We start from the raw sequence: 18,768 nt of genomic DNA, 5'->3' as shown, positions 1-18,768 counted from the left end.
TCACTTATTAGTCAGTAATTTCATTTATCAGTCAAAGTGTACAGTATTTTTCTTTTCCACTGACCTTGATCTGAGTCTCTGTAGGTGTTGGGGCCAGGAAGGGTGGCTGTCCCACCAGCATCTCAAACAAGATCACTCCCACGCTCCACCAGTCACACAGCTGGGTGTAACCTGCACAGAAGACACAAGTGTCAGATTCATCTGTAGGTCCTCTCATTTGTGAGACAAACATACAGCATATTTCAGTATAAGTCTGTGTATGAAGTACACACTCAAACAATGAAGCCTGGCTAGAGATGTTAACATTACACCGGGATCAACACCGTAGGACTTGTGGTCCTTTAAATACATAGTACGAGAAATTTCAAATGTAGGAAAAAACAAGGCTGCAGTTTTCTTCAACAAAAAATGTGTCTGCGCACAAGTATTTATGGACAGGTTATCTAAGTATTCTATTTTTGATTTACAGGAAAAGAGAAACCCAATACCTAATAATATAAATAAATAATAAAACATATTTGGCACACACTTTTGTCACAATTTAAAATGAAAAAAAAAAATCAATTTTAACCTGGTTTGTTTTACTCTGACATCTGTACTGACAGGGAACTTCTAAATGATTATGAAACAATCTCATTTAATGTAATCCATCTAAAATAACTAGACATAAGCAAACACGACCATCACAGATTCTATATAATTAGAACAGTTATTGTTAATGCAGATCAACATATTGGATTCCAAGTCCTCTGGGTCAGACAAATCATTCAAATTTAAAGATATTTTTTTCATGGCGGAATGCTGAGGATGGCGTGAGGTTAGAAGCCAGTCTGTAGTCTGGTGGTACAGCGCTAAAACAAAGTTTACTTTTTTTTTACTCTTCATCTTTTGTCCAGGGAAGGCGTCAGAATTATGAGATAAAAAGAAAGTTCCTTGACTTGTCTTTGAATTTCAAAGAAAATAACTTATCCAGACTAAACAAATAACTATTTTGTTGATAGAGAAGTTATTGTTAAAAAGATGCTAATTTTCTATCATGATTACCTTTACATTCTGTAAACTTCACCCCTTCCAGCCATTACATGTACTCTCTTTCCAACCACGAGCTAATCAAAACAGTGACTTTACACAAAGCAGCAGTGTCTAAACTCTTATATTGTGGTGGTTAGATATAAAATAAATGGTTGTGCAGCAGTTATCCATCCTATTTTCACCCACCTTTGCGCAGCAACACCTCCGGTGCAATGTAGTTTGGTGTTCCCACCAGTGAATGAGCCAGGCAGCGCTGATGCTGCCGGTTGGCGCGCTGCTCCAGTGTCATCAGACGGTCACCACAGCGACAGTTCGACACATCGTCCCAGAAGTCACTGGGCTCCATACTGTCCTGTCTGACGTGGCTCCCTGATAACAGGAGAAGGGGAACAAAGCTGTTAACAGGGGTTAAAGCAAAGAAAAATCCTGAACCTTTTGTGTGTGTGGGGGGAGACGACTATCAGGACATCTTTCATTTCCAGCGTTAAGTGCTGAGGCATTGGCTATATTCATTTACATGTTGCAAGGTGTTTACTCCATTGACAGTTTTGTCAGAGCAATTTTGTCTTCAAATATTGTATTATTTTGCAATTAATTTACCAGGGGTTGGGAGAGCCTGCAAGAAAAATCGTGTTCTGCGATGAACATGCACATGCGTATTTTCAAGTCTCTCACACACGGTCAGTCATTGATGCCTGTACGTCAGCTGTGGCTGTTACTCCCGTAATCGTGTTATGTGTTGGAGAGTGTGAACAGCTGCTCTATAAGCAGGGTCTGATTTGTGACAAGGTAGCACTTGTTTTACCGCTAGTTGCATATATTAGCTTTCTCGAGCACAAAGTGCAGAAGCAAGCGCCTGCTTCTCTTGACTACTTGCACCAGCGACCAAAAGGCTTACCATCTTTCCCTATTTCTTCTATCCCCACCCAGCACCATTTATTTGAAATCCTTTATCAATTAGGATGGCATCTTCCCCAGGCTTCATGAACTTACTCTCCATCCGACTCTCCTCTGTGACATCTCTGCACGGGTATCTATGCAGCATAAATCTTGGTTGAAGCACATTTTTCCAAGACCTGCCCCCTTCTACTTCTGATTGGCTAATAATGTTAGTTTGAGAGAGGGATAGTTGTGTTCCTATCATATCATTGGCAGATGAACTCATGAACTCTGAAATGCTATCAAGAGGTTTTGTTTTCTTTTTTAATATAGGACATTTTTTTTCTCCTGCAGCCAAACGCCACACGCGGTGCCAGAATACTTTAAGCCCTGTGTTAAACATAGCACGCTGCCTGGATTAGCTGGAGATCTGAAAGTTCTATATGAAATCTGATTTTCCATAAGAAGTCAGTGAGATGTAATTTTAATAAGAATCTGTGAATAGCACTTTCATCAGTGCACTGAATTATACAGTATATTTCTACATGTTGCAAAGTTGCATTTTACAAAATCCATTGCACCCTCACAGAATCATCACCAGAACAGCATTCACCTTTCTGGTAATACTTGGAGTTGTGTGTCCAGCGGAAGCCCGTGCACAGACCAAAGTCCGTCAGCTTGATGTGTCCATCCAGGTCGATAAGAATGTTGTCGGGCTTGATGTCGCGGTGGATGAAGCCCATCTTGTGGACGCTCTCGATGGCCAGTGTCAGCTCCGCCACGTAGAAGCGTGCCAGTGGTTCGGGGAAGACGCCCATTCGGATGAGCAGGCTCATCATGTCTCCTCCAGGGATGTAGTCCATGACAAAATAGAGGCTGTCACGATCCTGGAAGGAGTAATAGAGACGCACCACCCACTCGTTGTCTGCCTCAGCCAGGATGTCTCGCTCTGCTTTCACATGGGCCACCTGAACCAAAAAGTGCTCATTTGAACTAGTTTGTTTTACAACATGTTATCTTTGGTTCAAATTGCAGAAATATTGTCACAAAGGTGCAAAAAGGCCCTGCCTCATTAAACATAAAAAAGAGAAGAATGCCTCTGTGTAACAGGCACAAGTCCACAGGATTTAACTAGAGACATCTTCAAAACAGTAGTACTGTGAACTACATGAAAAACAACAAATTAATTCACCTGGTTGCGGTTGAGGACATCTTTCTTGCGCAGCGTTTTCATGGCGTAAAGTGCACCAGTGTCCACCTTACGTGTAAGACACACTTCACCAAAGGCACCAATGCCCAACGTCTTGATTTTGACAAACATGGACTTGTCCATTTTCGCTCGACGTAGCCTGTTGTAGTTGGACTCTTTCTGGTTCAGCATCTTCCTCATTTGTTCTTGCTCTGCTTCCGATAGGCCAGCCTGAGCAGGAAGGACAGGGAGTGAAGAAAGATGATGACTGGATCAAATAATGTCGACTATTAATGACCTTGGAATGCAGCATGAGGTGAACCCCGTGCCCTGACCTCTGCTGTCAAATTGAACCATTTCTGTTACCTAACTGTCTGGTTCAAGCTGTGTTTCTTTTTTCTCTTCAAAAAATACCTTTCAATCACTTTAAAGTGGGTCAAAAGGGCAGAGGCCAAAGTCATGACTCAGGACAGGATCATGCAAACACAAGTGTGAACTCACTGACTTCTCATTCCAGGACAAAGGTCTTGTTGTCTAAAACAAAGTCCTGAGGGAGAATTCTCTGGATGACGAACGTCTTGGACATCCTCCGTACAACTCAGTATCACTCCCATCTCATATACAGACAAACACTTCACCAGCAGTTGACCAATAACTACAAATTGCTTATACATTTATCCTGACAGTTTTTTTAAGCATGTTGCTAAGTTTCTTTATGTATTTTCAGCCTACAGACATTTTCTTTCAGCACTATGAACTTTCAAAGATCCAAAACAATGAACCAATTGCTGCAATAAAGTATGCTTCAGTTGAGTCAGTCCAGGATGTCTGGGAACTGATGGATGTCTGCTCTGTTGAAAACCACCACATAATGATGTAAACTTGGCTGTTTTTATCAAAAAGAGGAATGTTGCCGCTTGGCTTGCCAAATAGTCAATACTTACATAATCTTAGTTTGACACAAAAATAAACATAACAGCCATGTTTCCTAAGATAACATATCTCAAGCACTTTAAAACTTGCAACTTATTTTTACAATAATAACAGCTGCTGGGAAGTTATGAACTCACTCTCAACACCTCATTATATACATATTGTTTGGAGAGTAGTCTGGAATAATACACAGTTTACACAATTCGTGGTAACTGGGCTTAAACATGGAAAACTGCTCTGTTATTTCTTATTAAAAGAAGCTTTCCAGTGAAGCCAAAAGGTAAATAAGGTATTTTTTAAAAAAGCTTTATAGAGTAACAACAGTGGAGAAAATTACAGGATATGCAAGGCATCATCGATCGGAGCATTGTTTCCATCCAATCTATAAAACTACAGTCTGCAGAAAAGCACAAGAAGGTAGTGTCTTTGCCCCCTGGACTTATTTCTAAAATCTGTCTCAGAAGTCTGTTCTGAACATGGAAAAGAGTCATTTGTTGCTCCGTCTGCCTGGAATCAGTGAAAAAATTGCCTCCATCACCAGGAGCTGGTCTCCCTGGACACATTTAAAATGACTCTAAATAACTCTGATGAAAGGAAGTTTTTAAATGTTGAGCATTATTTTTCACTGTCTTCACTTTAATTGTGTTATGTTTATTACCTCTGCTTAGGATGTAATATGTTCACTCATGTTTGTTTGTTTGTCAGCAGGCTCACACAAAAACTACTGTGGATGTTTCAATGAAACTTAGTTCGAAGATGGCTCCCAGCCCAGAACAAACCCCATTCACTTTTGGTGCAGATCTGATAACAGGAATATTTTCTAAATGTCTTTAACATTGCGAGATATGGTGATTTTTATTTCTAAAGGTGACTGCTAGGTTTTGGTTAAAGTATGTGCTCTACTGAGCACCATTCTTGTTTTATGTCTGCAGCAGTGTAGCTGTGCGGCTACCAGCAGTGACTATATTCAAGGGCTGTCTTACCTTGGACATCTCTTGCTCTAGCTGAAGCCTGCGGTTCAGTTTTTGCTGGTAGGTCTTCATCACATTCTCTATGTGCTGCTCCATGTAGAACTTGAAAGCGAAGGGTGAGTAGGTCTTGATGCGTGACTCTCTCTTCTCCTCATCACGTCCGTTCTTCCTCACAGGAACAGGTGACGTCTGGATCTGCTTCTTGTCTTTCACTGTTTTTTCTCCCTTACTCATCTTTGTCTTCTCTTTCACCTGTTGGCTTTCCTCGGCCTTGCCGCTCCCTCCACTGCCGCCATGTGTGCTTCTGGCTGCAGGGTTGCTGAGGTCTGCTGCTCCACACATGGCTCCGGCTCCTTCCAGGGCCCCTGTCTCACCAGCTGGACCAGACATGAGCAGGTTTTTGGGGTAAGGGGGTGGTGGACAGCGTGGCTCCTGAGCAGGCTCCAGAGGGTAGGGCTCCTCTGGCATGTAGGCCAGAGGCTCACCTGCGTCCTGGGCCTGAGCAGTCATCCAGCTGGGGTGACATGGTCCCACAGCCGTCTTGGGCTCTGGCCTCATCACACGGATACTCTTGACCGGCTGCTGGATGGGTGGGGATGTTACAGCCGTGATGGTGTTCGGAGGGCCCATGGAGGGGTCCTGTTTGCCAGCTGTGGGGGGTGCAGTCATAGCTGGCCGGACACCATTTGGCCCTGCAGAGCGACTGTTGAAGGAGTTGGTTCTGCTGGGGACACGCACCTCCCCCCTGAATGGGCCCTGGGGTTGGGGCGGCCTCGCTGGAGGGGCCCCATCAGGACCTGGAGGCCCTGCCCAGTGGTGCTCATACAGATCAAGGTTGAGGCTGGCCCTGGATGGCGCCATCAAGCCCTGAGGCATATCAGAGAAGTCAGGACCCATTGCTGCCACCGCACCAGGGGAACGAGACATCATGTGAACCTGGTGGGAGGTGGGGCTGGCCTGCCGTGGGTGGGAATGAGTGGGCAGGTACAGGTTAGCAGGGTAGCCTCCCCCTCCTCCTCCTGGACCGTTCTGGCCCATGGCACCTTTCCCTTGCATGTTGACATAGTTGTCTGGGGGTGCCATGGGGGGCGGTGCCATCTTGTTCTGGAAGGAGGCGGTCCTCTTGACTCCATAGCCTGCAGGCTCCATCATGTGTGGCCTGGCGTGGCCGTAGTCATAATGGGGGCCTGGGACTGGTCCCCCTGGTGGCTGAGGCTGGAGCGGCAGAGGCTGGCCAGGGACGTTGTAGCTCATCATGGGCCCATGCTGCTCCATACCACCAGGGTAGCCCTTCTGCTGGGCCCCTGGAGGGTACATGGTATTGGCAGGGTTGCCCTGGGGGGCCATTACTGCTGGATAGGTCCCCATACTGGGAGGTCGTCCCATTGGGTTTCCCATGGCAGGGCCCTGTGCTGCACTAGCCGGGGGCATCATGTAGTTCATTACAGGCGGAGCGCTCATGTAGGGTCTGGGCATCTCACCCTCAGGGCCGTATCCAGCTGGCCCATCATACATAGGAGCCCCCATCTGGTGGTATGGAGGCATGGCACCTGCTTCACCTGAGGCCTCTAATGGAGGTCGGTGGTCCAATGAGTTTGGCATGCCAGCTTTTCCTGAAAGGACAAGAAGTGAGGTTACTCAATATATCAAGCAATTATAGCAATCCAATGTAACTTTCTGTCCCAAAATGTAACCAGATCAAGAAGCACATACAGTACTAGAGAAATTAAGAGCATATAAAAATACACTGGCTAAAGTCAATTCATTGAGGTTGTATGTACCTGGTGAAGTCTGCTTGATGACACGGACGATGAGTTCATTGCGGGGGTCAAGGTATCCCATTTTGCTGATGTACTCTAAGGCTGCTTCAATATTCCTACTTCCTGTCTGCTTCAGCGCCCGCACTGCCATCTCCTGTGAAGCACACACATGAACAGACTTGTTTAAATGAAATCAGGAACTGTTTGATCAAGAAGTAAAAACAAAAATCTATCCAGACAATCGGAGCCTGCTTTTCATTCTCAAAAACACAAGCTTTAAAGAAACGTACACAAATACACAACAAACAAATACACACAAACACAGGCAGATAAACTGCCCTGAAAGATGTCACAAAACATGAGAGAAAACATATTAAAAAAAAAGGCTCAGTAGGTGATCAAGCACCTGCATCATCTCTGCTTGTAGTTACATACCATTTACTTCCTGTGCTTGTCACAACAACACACAAATACATGCCACCAAAAGAGGTTAAATGGCCACTAGAAATTGAAATGATTAATTATGGATATAGGAGTATTTTAAATAAATGGTGATGGTAGAATATATTTCAAATGCTTGTTGCTTTATGTTTTAAAGTGAAAAAGATCATTGGAGAAAACAAACTGAAACTTGAGAAATGGTCAAAGCAGAAACAGTGAGTGTACAGATCTTTAGTCAGCGTTCAACAAAAACTCTGAGCATAAGCGTATCACTACATGTTTTATAATGGAGGCAATTATTTCATGTGAATGATTCAGTTGTGGTAGGCCAGTAGCAGGGTGTGGTCCTATCTACCTCTGTGGCACTTCCAGACCAGCTTCACTGGGACAACACTGGTGTTTCTGCATTAACTGCACAAACTGTATATCACTACAACCATTCTCCAAAGCTTAGTGTAACAACATATGTCCTTCCTTGCTTGGGTTTGGTTCATTTCAGTATGGTTACGGCATGGGTTAAGACTCAGCACTTGTTTCAGAGTAATGATCTATTTGCCAGGAATATTACGTCACCTTTACTTTCAGTCACAGTCTCAGTCACACAAATTGTGCTGATTAAAAAGCACAGATGGAGCTATGGTATCTTGTCAGAGGACCAAACACAGAGGACAAGCAATACCAGATGGATATAGTGTAAAAGGTCATGGGAATTTGGTAGCATACATATGATATTAACATTTTTGCATTAAAATGTCTAAAAATGGCTTGACCTTTGTCTAAATTTTGTTGAGTCGTGTGACATCATCCCCAATGTTTCAAATACATGCTCAAAGAGAGGGAAATTTTTCAGTGTTATGGTGTGCTTCATTTGGTTGCTTATTGCTATCACTGCAAGGAGAGAGTCAGAGTGTGGAATAAAGTTGGTGAATGTGACTAAACACTACAGATTAAAATGTTTCTGCCTGAGACACTTAGGATAGATTTTCATCAGCATAGGTAGTTGTTCAACTGTAAAGACAACAACTCCCATGATCCCACGCTACTTATGTCTTTTGTTTTGACTAAGAGACCTCTAGTGGCAGACATTACAAACTGTGCTAACTGATTCAGTTAATATAAGATATAAAAACATATAATCAAAGAGAGATTGTCTTTTGTTTTCAACTGCTCTTGAACATCTTGCACCGAGAAGACTGCATTTTCCATCCTCTTTATGTAAAATGGCATTCCATTGTATTATTTGGTGGTTGCCTCATCTCCCTCTTCAATCATGCATGGGCAACTCATCCCTGGCTCAAACAGGTGGGCCACTGTTAAAGCCAAGAGGTATGTAGGTCACCTATGTGAAAAATGTTGGTTAACCACTTTGACATTTTCTGTTCATCAGCTGCCATGTAATTTATGATTAAGAGACAGCGACACAAATGCGAAGGAGGAAAAAATGCAGAGCATTCCTTTAGTTGTATTTACGGCCTTTTATTAAACAGTGCCGATCATTCCTTTGGTTTTTGTGTTAATCTAAAGCAGGAGATCTTAAAAGCTTTCCAGCTCATGGGTTAAATGGGAAATCCATTCACTCCCCCGCCTCCAACCAAGACACCTTCACATGTCCTGAGGTTGTAGCAAGACACAGACACCACCAATTGTGGATCTGATTTAAAGGTTAAAATGTTGGGATTTATATCAAGATGAGAGAAAAGGGAAACAAAAGCTAAACTGACAGTTAGTCAAATAGCACAGATAGTGAACTTCTGTGTTATATCTCACACTCACACTTTGTGTTAGGGATCGGTTGGTATGAGTATTTTAGGGCCAATGGTGATGCTGATAATAAGTAATCAAGGAGCCAGATACCCAGAGGGGCCTGGAACTGATACAGAATTGCAGTAAAAACAAAACTGTGTCAAAACTAAGAATAACCAGTGATGAAATGTATCAACTACAATTTACTCAAGTACTATATGCAAGCACAATTTTGAGGTACATTACTTGAGTTTTTCATTTTCTGCTTCTCTATACTTCTACTCTACTACCTTTATTCGATAACTTTTGTTAAATGTAACTAGTAGTAGCTTAGCAAAACAGAACAATCTGAATCGGCAAAATAACTAAATCAGATACTATTGTGGGCGGGACTCTAAGTGAGACCACAGTGTGATAACTGCACACAGGGAGCCAAAGTAGTGCATTTTTAAATGTTTTTTTGTTATTAGTGATCTGACGCAAAAAAACAACAGATGGCAATAATCAGAATAATTCTGAATATTGACCCAGTTAATTGTCCGAAAATCGGTCCACCCCTGCTTGGTATATGATGCGCAAGGACAATCTGTCTTACATCAGGCTGAATATAGTCACACACATTACTACACTGACATTTCAATCAATGTTTGTCATTATATGACAAAATGTTTCTGTTTATCTCTATTTAGTGTCTGTGGGCTAATATCAATTAGCAAAAACTAGCACTTAAAAATCACTTCAATTTTCATGAAAAGACTGCCCTGTATTTTCTATTTAAACTAGATGTACACATTAAGTTCATCTGACCCCACCTGCAAATCAAAAAGGTCGGGAAACAAGACCGTGAAGAACTGCCTTGATCAAATTCCTGCCCTTTTAACAAAAGTAAACATGTAAACAAACAGTATTGCAGTGAGTGAGATAAACACAACAGAACATTGACTTTCCCTCTCCAACTGAGCGACCCACACCTAGTTGAGGAAATCCCCTCAAATGGTATATATGACCTCACTGCAAAGACATTTCAACTTAGACCTCTGCCCGGCTGCTCTCAGAGACGCTTTCTGGTGCCCCTGCTGGCCACATGCAGGAATGTCTTCTGCCTTTTAAAGCTGACACTTCAGTCCCCCCTAGAAGCACAGTAAGAACTGAAACACTGATTTGAATCCAGCGCTAGCTGGTTGGCATTAGGGCTGGGTATTGTTAAGAACCTCACGATTCGATTTCAATTCTTTAGGTCACAATTCGATTCAATATTGATTTGATTCAATATTGATTTAAATGCTTCGATATTAATTCAGTAGTAAGTAGTAATAAACAAATAACTCATTAGAGTACCTGTTGATAATTTTTACATCCAAAAAAGTAATCTTAAATTGTATGACAACGTTGACACATCAACTCTGTCTTCAGGCTCTGTTGATGCTGTTAGCTCATTGTTTTAATGTTTTAAACCAAGACTCACATTATAGCACTACAGCGGTAATCATAAAGTTGTATTTTTAAACCATAAATATAAAAAAAAAAATGTTACTCTTAACATAACATATGTACTTTTATTTATGGACTCTTGTAATGGCCTCTCCACTGCTCTTTCCAAAAAGACCAATAAACAACTAGTGCACATCAGACGGCCGTTGCCAGATTTCTTATAAGAACCAGGAGAACTGAACACACTGTTCCTGCTCTTAAATTTTAACAACTGCTTCAAGACCATTTTAGAAGATATAAAAGTACTGTTGCTGTTTTATAAATCACTCAGCTGCCTGGTCTAGTAGGCAGATAGAGGTGCACCAAGTCGGGGCCAAAATAATTAAAATGCAATTATCTGCCAAGCTATGGATGTATGGAAACAACTTCCTGATGATTGTCATTGTGCATCAACTTCAGCTGCCTTTCTTAAGCTCTTAAATAATTTTTAATGGTGCACTCTTTGTCATTAGTGTATCTGGAACAACTTAATAGTGGACCATCACTGCACTGTAAATGATTTACAATCCTTCCTTCATGGAGGTTACAATGTTTGTTTATGTTGAACCTGTTTCAGAGAGGTGATGATTTAACTGTATGTTCACTTTGGAGGTCGCAGTTCTTGCTATTCTTATTATATGAAACTGCAGGTATTTTCATTATTGCTTTCACTCCATTTATACAAAAAAAATCTATAGGACACCCCCAGAGATAGAATATGTTGAAACTGTTGTTATAATGTATTTGTCTTGAAGAACTTCGAATCAGGCCTGTGTTTAAAACATGCTTTAAAATTTACCTGCCTGGCTTGCTATGCAACAATGGCATACTGTATGTCACTCAGACATGTTGTAACTAACTCAAAACTGTTGCCAGAAGAATAAAAGGAAATGCAACACCTATGGTTTCTCACATACTGTCCAACTTTATCAAACAGCAACTGTGGGCACAGTCAGGTCTCAAAGCCAGGAAATGCCAAGGCCACACACTTTCAATGCCTTGTGTAACATGTGTGTGTCTGTGTGGTGTCCATCACAGTGCATCTGTATAGGTGTAAATACACTACTGCATGAGACGTGCACACGCCTGCTTTGGTTTACTCCCACTGTATCCGCATGAACACATAACTATCTCCCTGAGCCAGAGACTGACCATCCACACACACACACACACACACAGGAAACAAAGTATAAACAGCGGCGTGTGTGTGTGTGTGTGTGTGTGTGTGTGTGTGTGTGTGTGTGTGTGTGTGTGTGTGTGTGTGTGTGTGTGTACTGGGTGGAGGCAGGCCTGGTGACCCCGGCTGTCATGGCGACAGATGTTCCTTGCTCACATTCCTCAGCCCAGGAAGCAGGAATTCAAGCTATTTGCATTCTGGATAGTCTTTCTCCCATCTCTCCTTCTTTCTCTGTGTCTGTCGAAAATACCCAGGCCACATTTGTACCCTTGTCATAATGGCTGGCGGCCGCAAGCCGCCGAGTTATCCCAAACGCATAATCACCAGCGTAAAAACTCTACACATGGACACACAACTGTTCTGGCAGACTGACACAACGAGCAAACACTGACTGAGTTACTCACAAACAAACACACACTATTTCTTTGCCTAAAAGCAACAGTCACAAGTTTTTTTTGATAGTAGCCGTCTCTTTGACCCAATTCGAAAAGACATTCCAGAATGGGACCCTTAAAATCAAAGCCATATGGGCGGATGTTCAGGAGCCAGATGGATGGACATGCCAAGAGGGACGTCCATGCATCATTTCCACACAGAGAGCCATAAAACCTGTGCTGTCTTCCTCATCCATGGTAGCAATATGTACAACAATGCTTAAGCGAGGTTAAAATTATTACAGTGTGAGCCGAGGAAAGCCACGTCCTTTCCCCAACACACAAACCATAAACACTAACACACACTGTCACGTCCTGTTTGCCTCATCATTACATAAACACCGCAGTGTTTGCTCGCTCACACGTTGAAGTTTCATATCCTTAGCACTCCTTCCTGGCCACAGTTTGTACCATACATACAGCAGAAGGCCTGTGATGATGGCCGAGGAGTTTAGGGAAGGAAAGTGCTGAACACACCCCTCCTTCTCTTCATTTCCTTTCTTTCCCTGTCATCTCAATGCGTGGCATGCTGACCCCCCCCACCCACGCTCCCCCCTCCAAAACATTTCCTCCTTTAAAAAAGTGATTATGTAACGGGCCACATTGCTCTATATTTGCAGCTGGAGAAGACAGGAGAGACGGATAGGAGGAGGACGATGAGGCTACCTGATAAGAGCTGGGCTGAAAACAGGGCTGCCTGCAGAAGAGGTGAAGGAGATATTAGGTGAGGGGTGTTTAAGGACAAAGAAACTGAGCTATGGCAGCCTTGATGGCACTGGAATAGGCCATCACAGTGACACAGCCAGAACTGTACGACATCCAGAGCAACAGCAGAGTGAGCTGTCTGATTGGCTGTTTAGCCTGCTGAATCATCAATTTCCCCCATATAAGGCAGTTTACTTCTCATTTAACCTCTGCCTCCACTACCCCAGAGCAAGGAAAACTAAACTATGTGGTTATTTTCATAAAAAATTACTATGAGAGCATGAAACACTGAAAAATGATTGTCACAATTTCAGAGAACCTAAAGTGATGTCTTTAAATGGCTTCTTTTGTCCAACCAACAGTCCAAAGCCCAAAGACTCTTCATTCACCATCATTGATGACAAAGCGAAGCAGCAAATTTTATATCTAAGGGGTAAAAAGCTGCAAATGTTTGATATTTTTGCTTAAATGTGTAATCATTAATCAAAATAGTTGGCAACTCATTTCATCATTCATACATACAGTACTCTCAAAATTCTCACATCATTGTAAGAGGAAACAGATTGTTGATGGAAAATGGCTGCCTAGTTTGTTTGCTATGCATTGACTACTGACTTGCTTTTTCCTCTTATGCATCCATAAACCATCTCTGCATGCGGGCAGTCAGTTAGCCATTTGCTGTAGTATTTGCAAGTTCAGCTTTTGTCAGACAACATCAGGTTTTGCGAAGCAGGTGATCAGTAAGCCTTTGTCAGTGTTCGTTGTTCAAGGGAAAGAAGAGGAAAGAATTTAAACTTATACTAAAAGCATTTTTAGTATGTCTGAAATGTAAATGAACCTGAATTTAATGAATTTACTTTCTGCACTGTTCAGACATTATTCAGATTCAATAAGCATCACAGTTTGTTTGCAAGAAATAAGAGAAGTTAAATTCTCTTATCAATATCGATTATGTTGCACTTTTGTTCATACTGAATATCCTCATGTAGACAACCTGCTCTGTAATCTCATGATCTGGGATTTGTTTTGTGTCTATAACATTGCTAAAGTGAGTATTGGATTCTTTATTACCCCTGTTTTTAATGGAATTTACTTCAGTTATTAATAATCGTTTGTCAAGGTTTGAACATTAATGAATCAAAACAATTATCTAAAATGTGCATTCCTTGTATGTATGGCAAAACAAACACAAATACATGTACAGAGACCAAGGGGGACAAAGACGTTGAGTCTGACTGAGCAGAGACGGGGGGAAGGAGAGGCGACGTGGGGTGGCGACTCGACTGCAGCAGAAGGAACTGTTCCACCCTGCTGCCATTGAATGTTCACTTCCTGTTTGTATTGACTGGGCCAGTGCTGCTCTGGTTCATTTACAATGCTGGCAGCAATGGAGGTCAACTTGCTGAGGAAATGGCTGCCATTGTAGCCTAAAGGTTTTTCACAGTTTCCTCTATTATCTCAAACAGATGCTAGAAATGCAGAGGAGGAGCATCAGTGTTTAAAATCCACTCCCATCCTCTCCTGCCATTCTAAGAGTCATTTTCTTTATGTACTTGGATACACACTAGGTTATATACTTGAAGGCTGACATTAGAACCGTATGTTTTTTTCAGTATAGGTGTTGAGACACCGCTGTACAGACAATGAAAACAATTTCTCATGAAAATGAAATACCTCATATTTTACATCACTTCTGTGAACTTTAATGACTTCAGGGTCAATAAAAGATATTAATTTGAAAGATGAGAGAAAATCTTTCCAGTTTAGGATTAATTCAGTGTATTCAATTTTGCTGTTAGATGTATTTTTTTATGTTTTTTATTTCCCGTTTGGGAAAATTCCAACCACCTCTCAAAATAAATCATATAATCCCCAAAGTCCTCAGAAGTCAAGCCATGTTTCTTGTCTGAGCTTGTAAAAGCACTTTGGATACTTTAAACTCGTTTTTTTTTTCTTTCCGCACATTGATCCTCATGTTGTCTATCTGATGTTTACCATTTGTCTGCTAACATACTATTAACCATCCAGAGAACAGAGCAACAGCTCCACACCGCTGCTGTCACAGGCACCCAATCAGCGTAAAAGTACCAGTTCAACAGTCTAAAAGTGCTACATTACAAGTAAAAGTTCTTCATTCAAAAACCTTACTTAAGTAAAATTATAGAGGTATTAACAGCAAAATGTTTAACAGCACTCATTCTGCAGAAGAATGGCCCCTATGACTGATATCTTATGACATTATTGGATTGTCATCGCTGATGACTCAATTTCTAAAATGAACTCTGGAAAAAGAAAAGACGAATTTCTGCTTCAAACCTAAATTCATTCAGTGGAATATATTTTTTATATCATATATCATATCTTATATATATAAATAATATTGAATAATGTGATCTCTTTGGGTCACAGACGTGGGCTGGAGACTAACAGTGCCCAGTCGTTCCAGGGACGATAGAAAATGTGTTTGGAATATGCAGAGAGTTTCCATGCGATGCCTCTGGGACCAAAGGGATTCTTGTCTGTATGTATGAATGAAACTATCACTCAGTAAATGACAAACTGAACAATACGGAGTACAACTTCTCAGGCCACCTTATTGATCGTTACAACCAAGATTCTACATCAAAATCAAAATCATTCTTGCATATTAAAATCTGCAAAGAGTGTGACTAAACTCCAGCCTTCCTCTCACTCCTCCTCTGGGACTGCTGAAATGTTACTGGGCAAATCACTGAATCAGTCCCACAGTGTGTTTTTCTCTAAGTGACTACTGACCTTAAAAGAAACATGAAGCCTAAAAGTATGAAGCAACTGTCACAGTGAACTTATGCAGATTATCCAGGCATGTAAGACGCAGAGCAAAGGGCCTCCAGTCAACAAACACCCAATAAACAGCAGGTCTTGGCTGATAAGTTGGAATCGATTTGGCTCAGCCCCAAAGCTTCTCCCTGCGGGGGCAGCCTCATAACTTAACTGGAGCAGGGAGGATTTCTTCATCATTCCGTGCATTGGCTTGAGCTGAGCATTCTTCACATGCCGAGCTCCATCACAGGGCCTGTCCCGGGGCTGTTTAACCACTGGTGTACCAAATCCACACTGCACCAGCTGCGTTTTGTGATAAAATGCTGCTATTCCTCAATTTCATTTTAGGCTCATTCACTTTACTTGGAGTCATTTCCAGGATGCAGAGGCACGATATGGATATCCAATAAATAACTTATTCTCAAGACTGATATTGACGAGGTAACTGATAATTTCACCGTTTTGTTTGTTATAAAGAGGCGCAGTTGTCCACCCACACAGGCAACAACAGGTTTGTCTCTCTTGTCCTGTTCTGATGTATATTGTCCATCACTACCATGAACACTTCTTCTCTGTCTCCTACAGAAGTAAATAATGCTTAAATGCTGTTGTTCCCAATACACATTACACAAGCCTTAAAATATCTATAATTTAATAAAAATCTGAAATTTTACTCCCTTTAATGTTGCTGCAATTTTCCCCCAGGATATCCAACATATTTATTTTTCAAGGTAGTGTATTGAAGTAAAAAAATCCAGTGTGGTGACAACACTGATACAAACTAGTCCATTTTTGTTGAAAAACACAGGCTAGTGTCCACACTACTCCAGCTCCTGGAAACAATGCTGCCCTGTATCATTTTGCACCCCAAAAACGTGAGTTTCTGGAAAACATAAGAAAGCAAAGACACCATCCTTGATGACCAGTGCTTAATCTAACATAGATAACTAATCACCAGCATCGTTGACCTAGCTGCCTATGCTAGCAGCTCTTGTCTACTTAAATTCGGCATTTAATAATGCTACTGCTGCCTACATGAGCAGGATGCTAGGTATTATTTAGTTATTATTATTTAGTTATCAGCACTACATGGAATGCTGGGTTTTGGTTGAGGCCAAGATGAATGACTACCTGCTGGGAGAATTTTATCAATTAAGTTATGGTTCTAGAGGCGTAACTAGAAAACTTTTGAATCTCCAGAGAAGCCCTGATCAACCTCAGTGAAAGACTAAGTAAAATGAGGACACCCATGGAGGAAGCATGTGTGTGTATTACCCGAGTGATGTAGGGAGGTACATACAGTGGCAATAAACCCAAAAACACACGCTTTCTCATTCATCTTCATCATTCATCCTGAACCAGGATGGATCTCTGCAGCGTCACATCATTTAATACGCTTTAAGTGGACTTCCTGGCTCATATTTCATCTTCCAATCATACACTGTAGCAACAAATCCACACCAACGCAACCCTCCTTCCATTGTTTTTGGTAGTGTCTGACTGAAAGTGCCCTTAGTTGCAGCTCCAATTAAACAACAAGGTGGCACACAACCAATTTAACTTCCCCCTATGTAACAGGTGCAATGAATTGCAGTTGTGCATACTTGTACACGTTCAGTGATTAACAGCAAAAAGTCCTTGCAGACGTAACTTTCAAAATCTATGTTTTAAATATTTTAGATGAATAAAATAAAAGTTTTGAGACGTAATGTTTTAGGTTTTATGTCAACTCTCCTTCAGCTCACAGGAAGTGAAGTGACCCTTGATTAACAGCATCCTCATGATGCCTTCACCCAGTGGTTTCCGAGACTTATGGGTAAGTGGACAGGACGCGCTAATTTCCCACGGAAACACTCTCCAGAGATGTTCGATGGCGCTCTTGCATTTCTCCAGTGGGACAGTGGGAGTGAACATCGAACAGCCCAGTTGGGAAACCCACCTGATGTTACAACATTTCAACGCTCAGTCGCGTGTTATGTAACCGCAATGCTGTACACTTGGCAGGGAGGACTTGTATTGTATTGCATCTATGAGTGTACAGCACTCCTGACTGCTTTCATTAAAAATTCCTGACCGAAGGAGGCAGAGCGGCTTCAGACATCTGAGTGAAGTGGCTTTCACAGTGACAGGGCAACACTTGCCAAGACACACACAATAGTAACATATTCATACACACTACAATGTACCCCCTGTCTCTCTGCTTCTTGTCAATGTCTCACATATTCACAGAGCAGAAGTGTAAAATATACTGGCACAATGTGCTGCAGTACAAGAATGTAACAAATAGAATCGAAAAATAAACCACAATAGCAACTTTATCTCAACAGTCATGACTCCTAAATGTCACTAATTTTGTTTGTATGGAAATGAAATTAAACTTACCCATCAACACTGACAGAAGTCTCAACTGCTTCCTGATAATTTCAAAATGGAATTAAAACCTGAGCCCTATGTCTTACATATTTTGGTGTCTCTGGCACAGCTGCAATAGCTGCAATGTTATTCTTCACCACTCACAGGCTGAGGCTGTTATTGTAATTGTCTGACACCATTACAGAAACGATTCCTCCAGAAAGAGACCAATGCAAGGTGAGCTGTTACAGTAGATGGCTCATCTACATTGTCAAATCATTTTAAGATACAGCAATGACTGGAAACAAATTCTCTCCACACACACACACACACACACACCTCTTCCTGCAACAATAACTCACCTCTCGTGAGATTTCAGAGCAATTTTCCATTGGTTTAACTTATTGGAAAAATTCCCAAACTTTTGTAGTATGAATAATTTTCACACCAAAACGTATAAATGTACAGCACAGGTTTAAAACACCAGAATTCTCCTTTAATAAGCTTGCAGCCGTGAAAGAGTTGACTTTGTTTGTGTTCAACTGAGTTGACATTTGTTGCTTGTCTTGATGAGGAGATTCTCATCAATCCACATCTTCATTAATCTATGTTTTACTGATGTTTAATGGAGATTATGATTTATTCAAAAAATAACTATTTTTCGGAACTTCCCTTTACCATTGTATGAACTTTCACTACATTGTACATTTTCTGGCACTTCGGCTGAGACTATGTTTATGGATAAAAGATAGGACAACAGGGTTTCAAATCAAGAGAGATTTCTGGCGTACACGGGTGCTTATTCTGAAAATGTTGCTTTTTTTTCCAAGAAGTATTATTGAATTCAAGCATTAACACTTAACGTTACGCATTTCCAAAC

The 18,768-nt window shown here is 41.5% G+C and overlaps 1 protein-coding gene across 1 annotated transcript in view; it reads right to left on the bottom strand.

The window, feature by feature from the left end:
• Positions 1-18,768, bottom strand: part of lats2 (large tumor suppressor kinase 2) — a 32,338-nt gene that overhangs the window by 6,200 nt on the left and 7,370 nt on the right. The window contains exons 3-8 of the mRNA XM_037109754.1: positions 6,786-6,918; positions 5,017-6,617; positions 3,104-3,331; positions 2,525-2,879; positions 1,219-1,401; positions 65-171 (exon numbers count right to left, since the gene is read on the bottom strand). Of these exons, the coding sequence (XP_036965649.1) occupies positions 65-171; positions 1,219-1,401; positions 2,525-2,879; positions 3,104-3,331; positions 5,017-6,617; positions 6,786-6,918 (2,607 nt within the window). The remainder of the gene's footprint in view (positions 1-64; positions 172-1,218; positions 1,402-2,524; positions 2,880-3,103; positions 3,332-5,016; positions 6,618-6,785; positions 6,919-18,768) is intronic.

The sequence above is a fragment of the Acanthopagrus latus genome, chromosome 9 (assembly GCF_904848185.1).
Source record: "Acanthopagrus latus isolate v.2019 chromosome 9, fAcaLat1.1, whole genome shotgun sequence".
Classification (NCBI taxonomy): Eukaryota; Metazoa; Chordata; class Actinopteri; order Spariformes; family Sparidae; genus Acanthopagrus; species Acanthopagrus latus.
The sequence above is the reverse complement of the archived record's forward strand: the minus strand, read 5'-3'. Positions and strand labels throughout refer to the sequence as shown.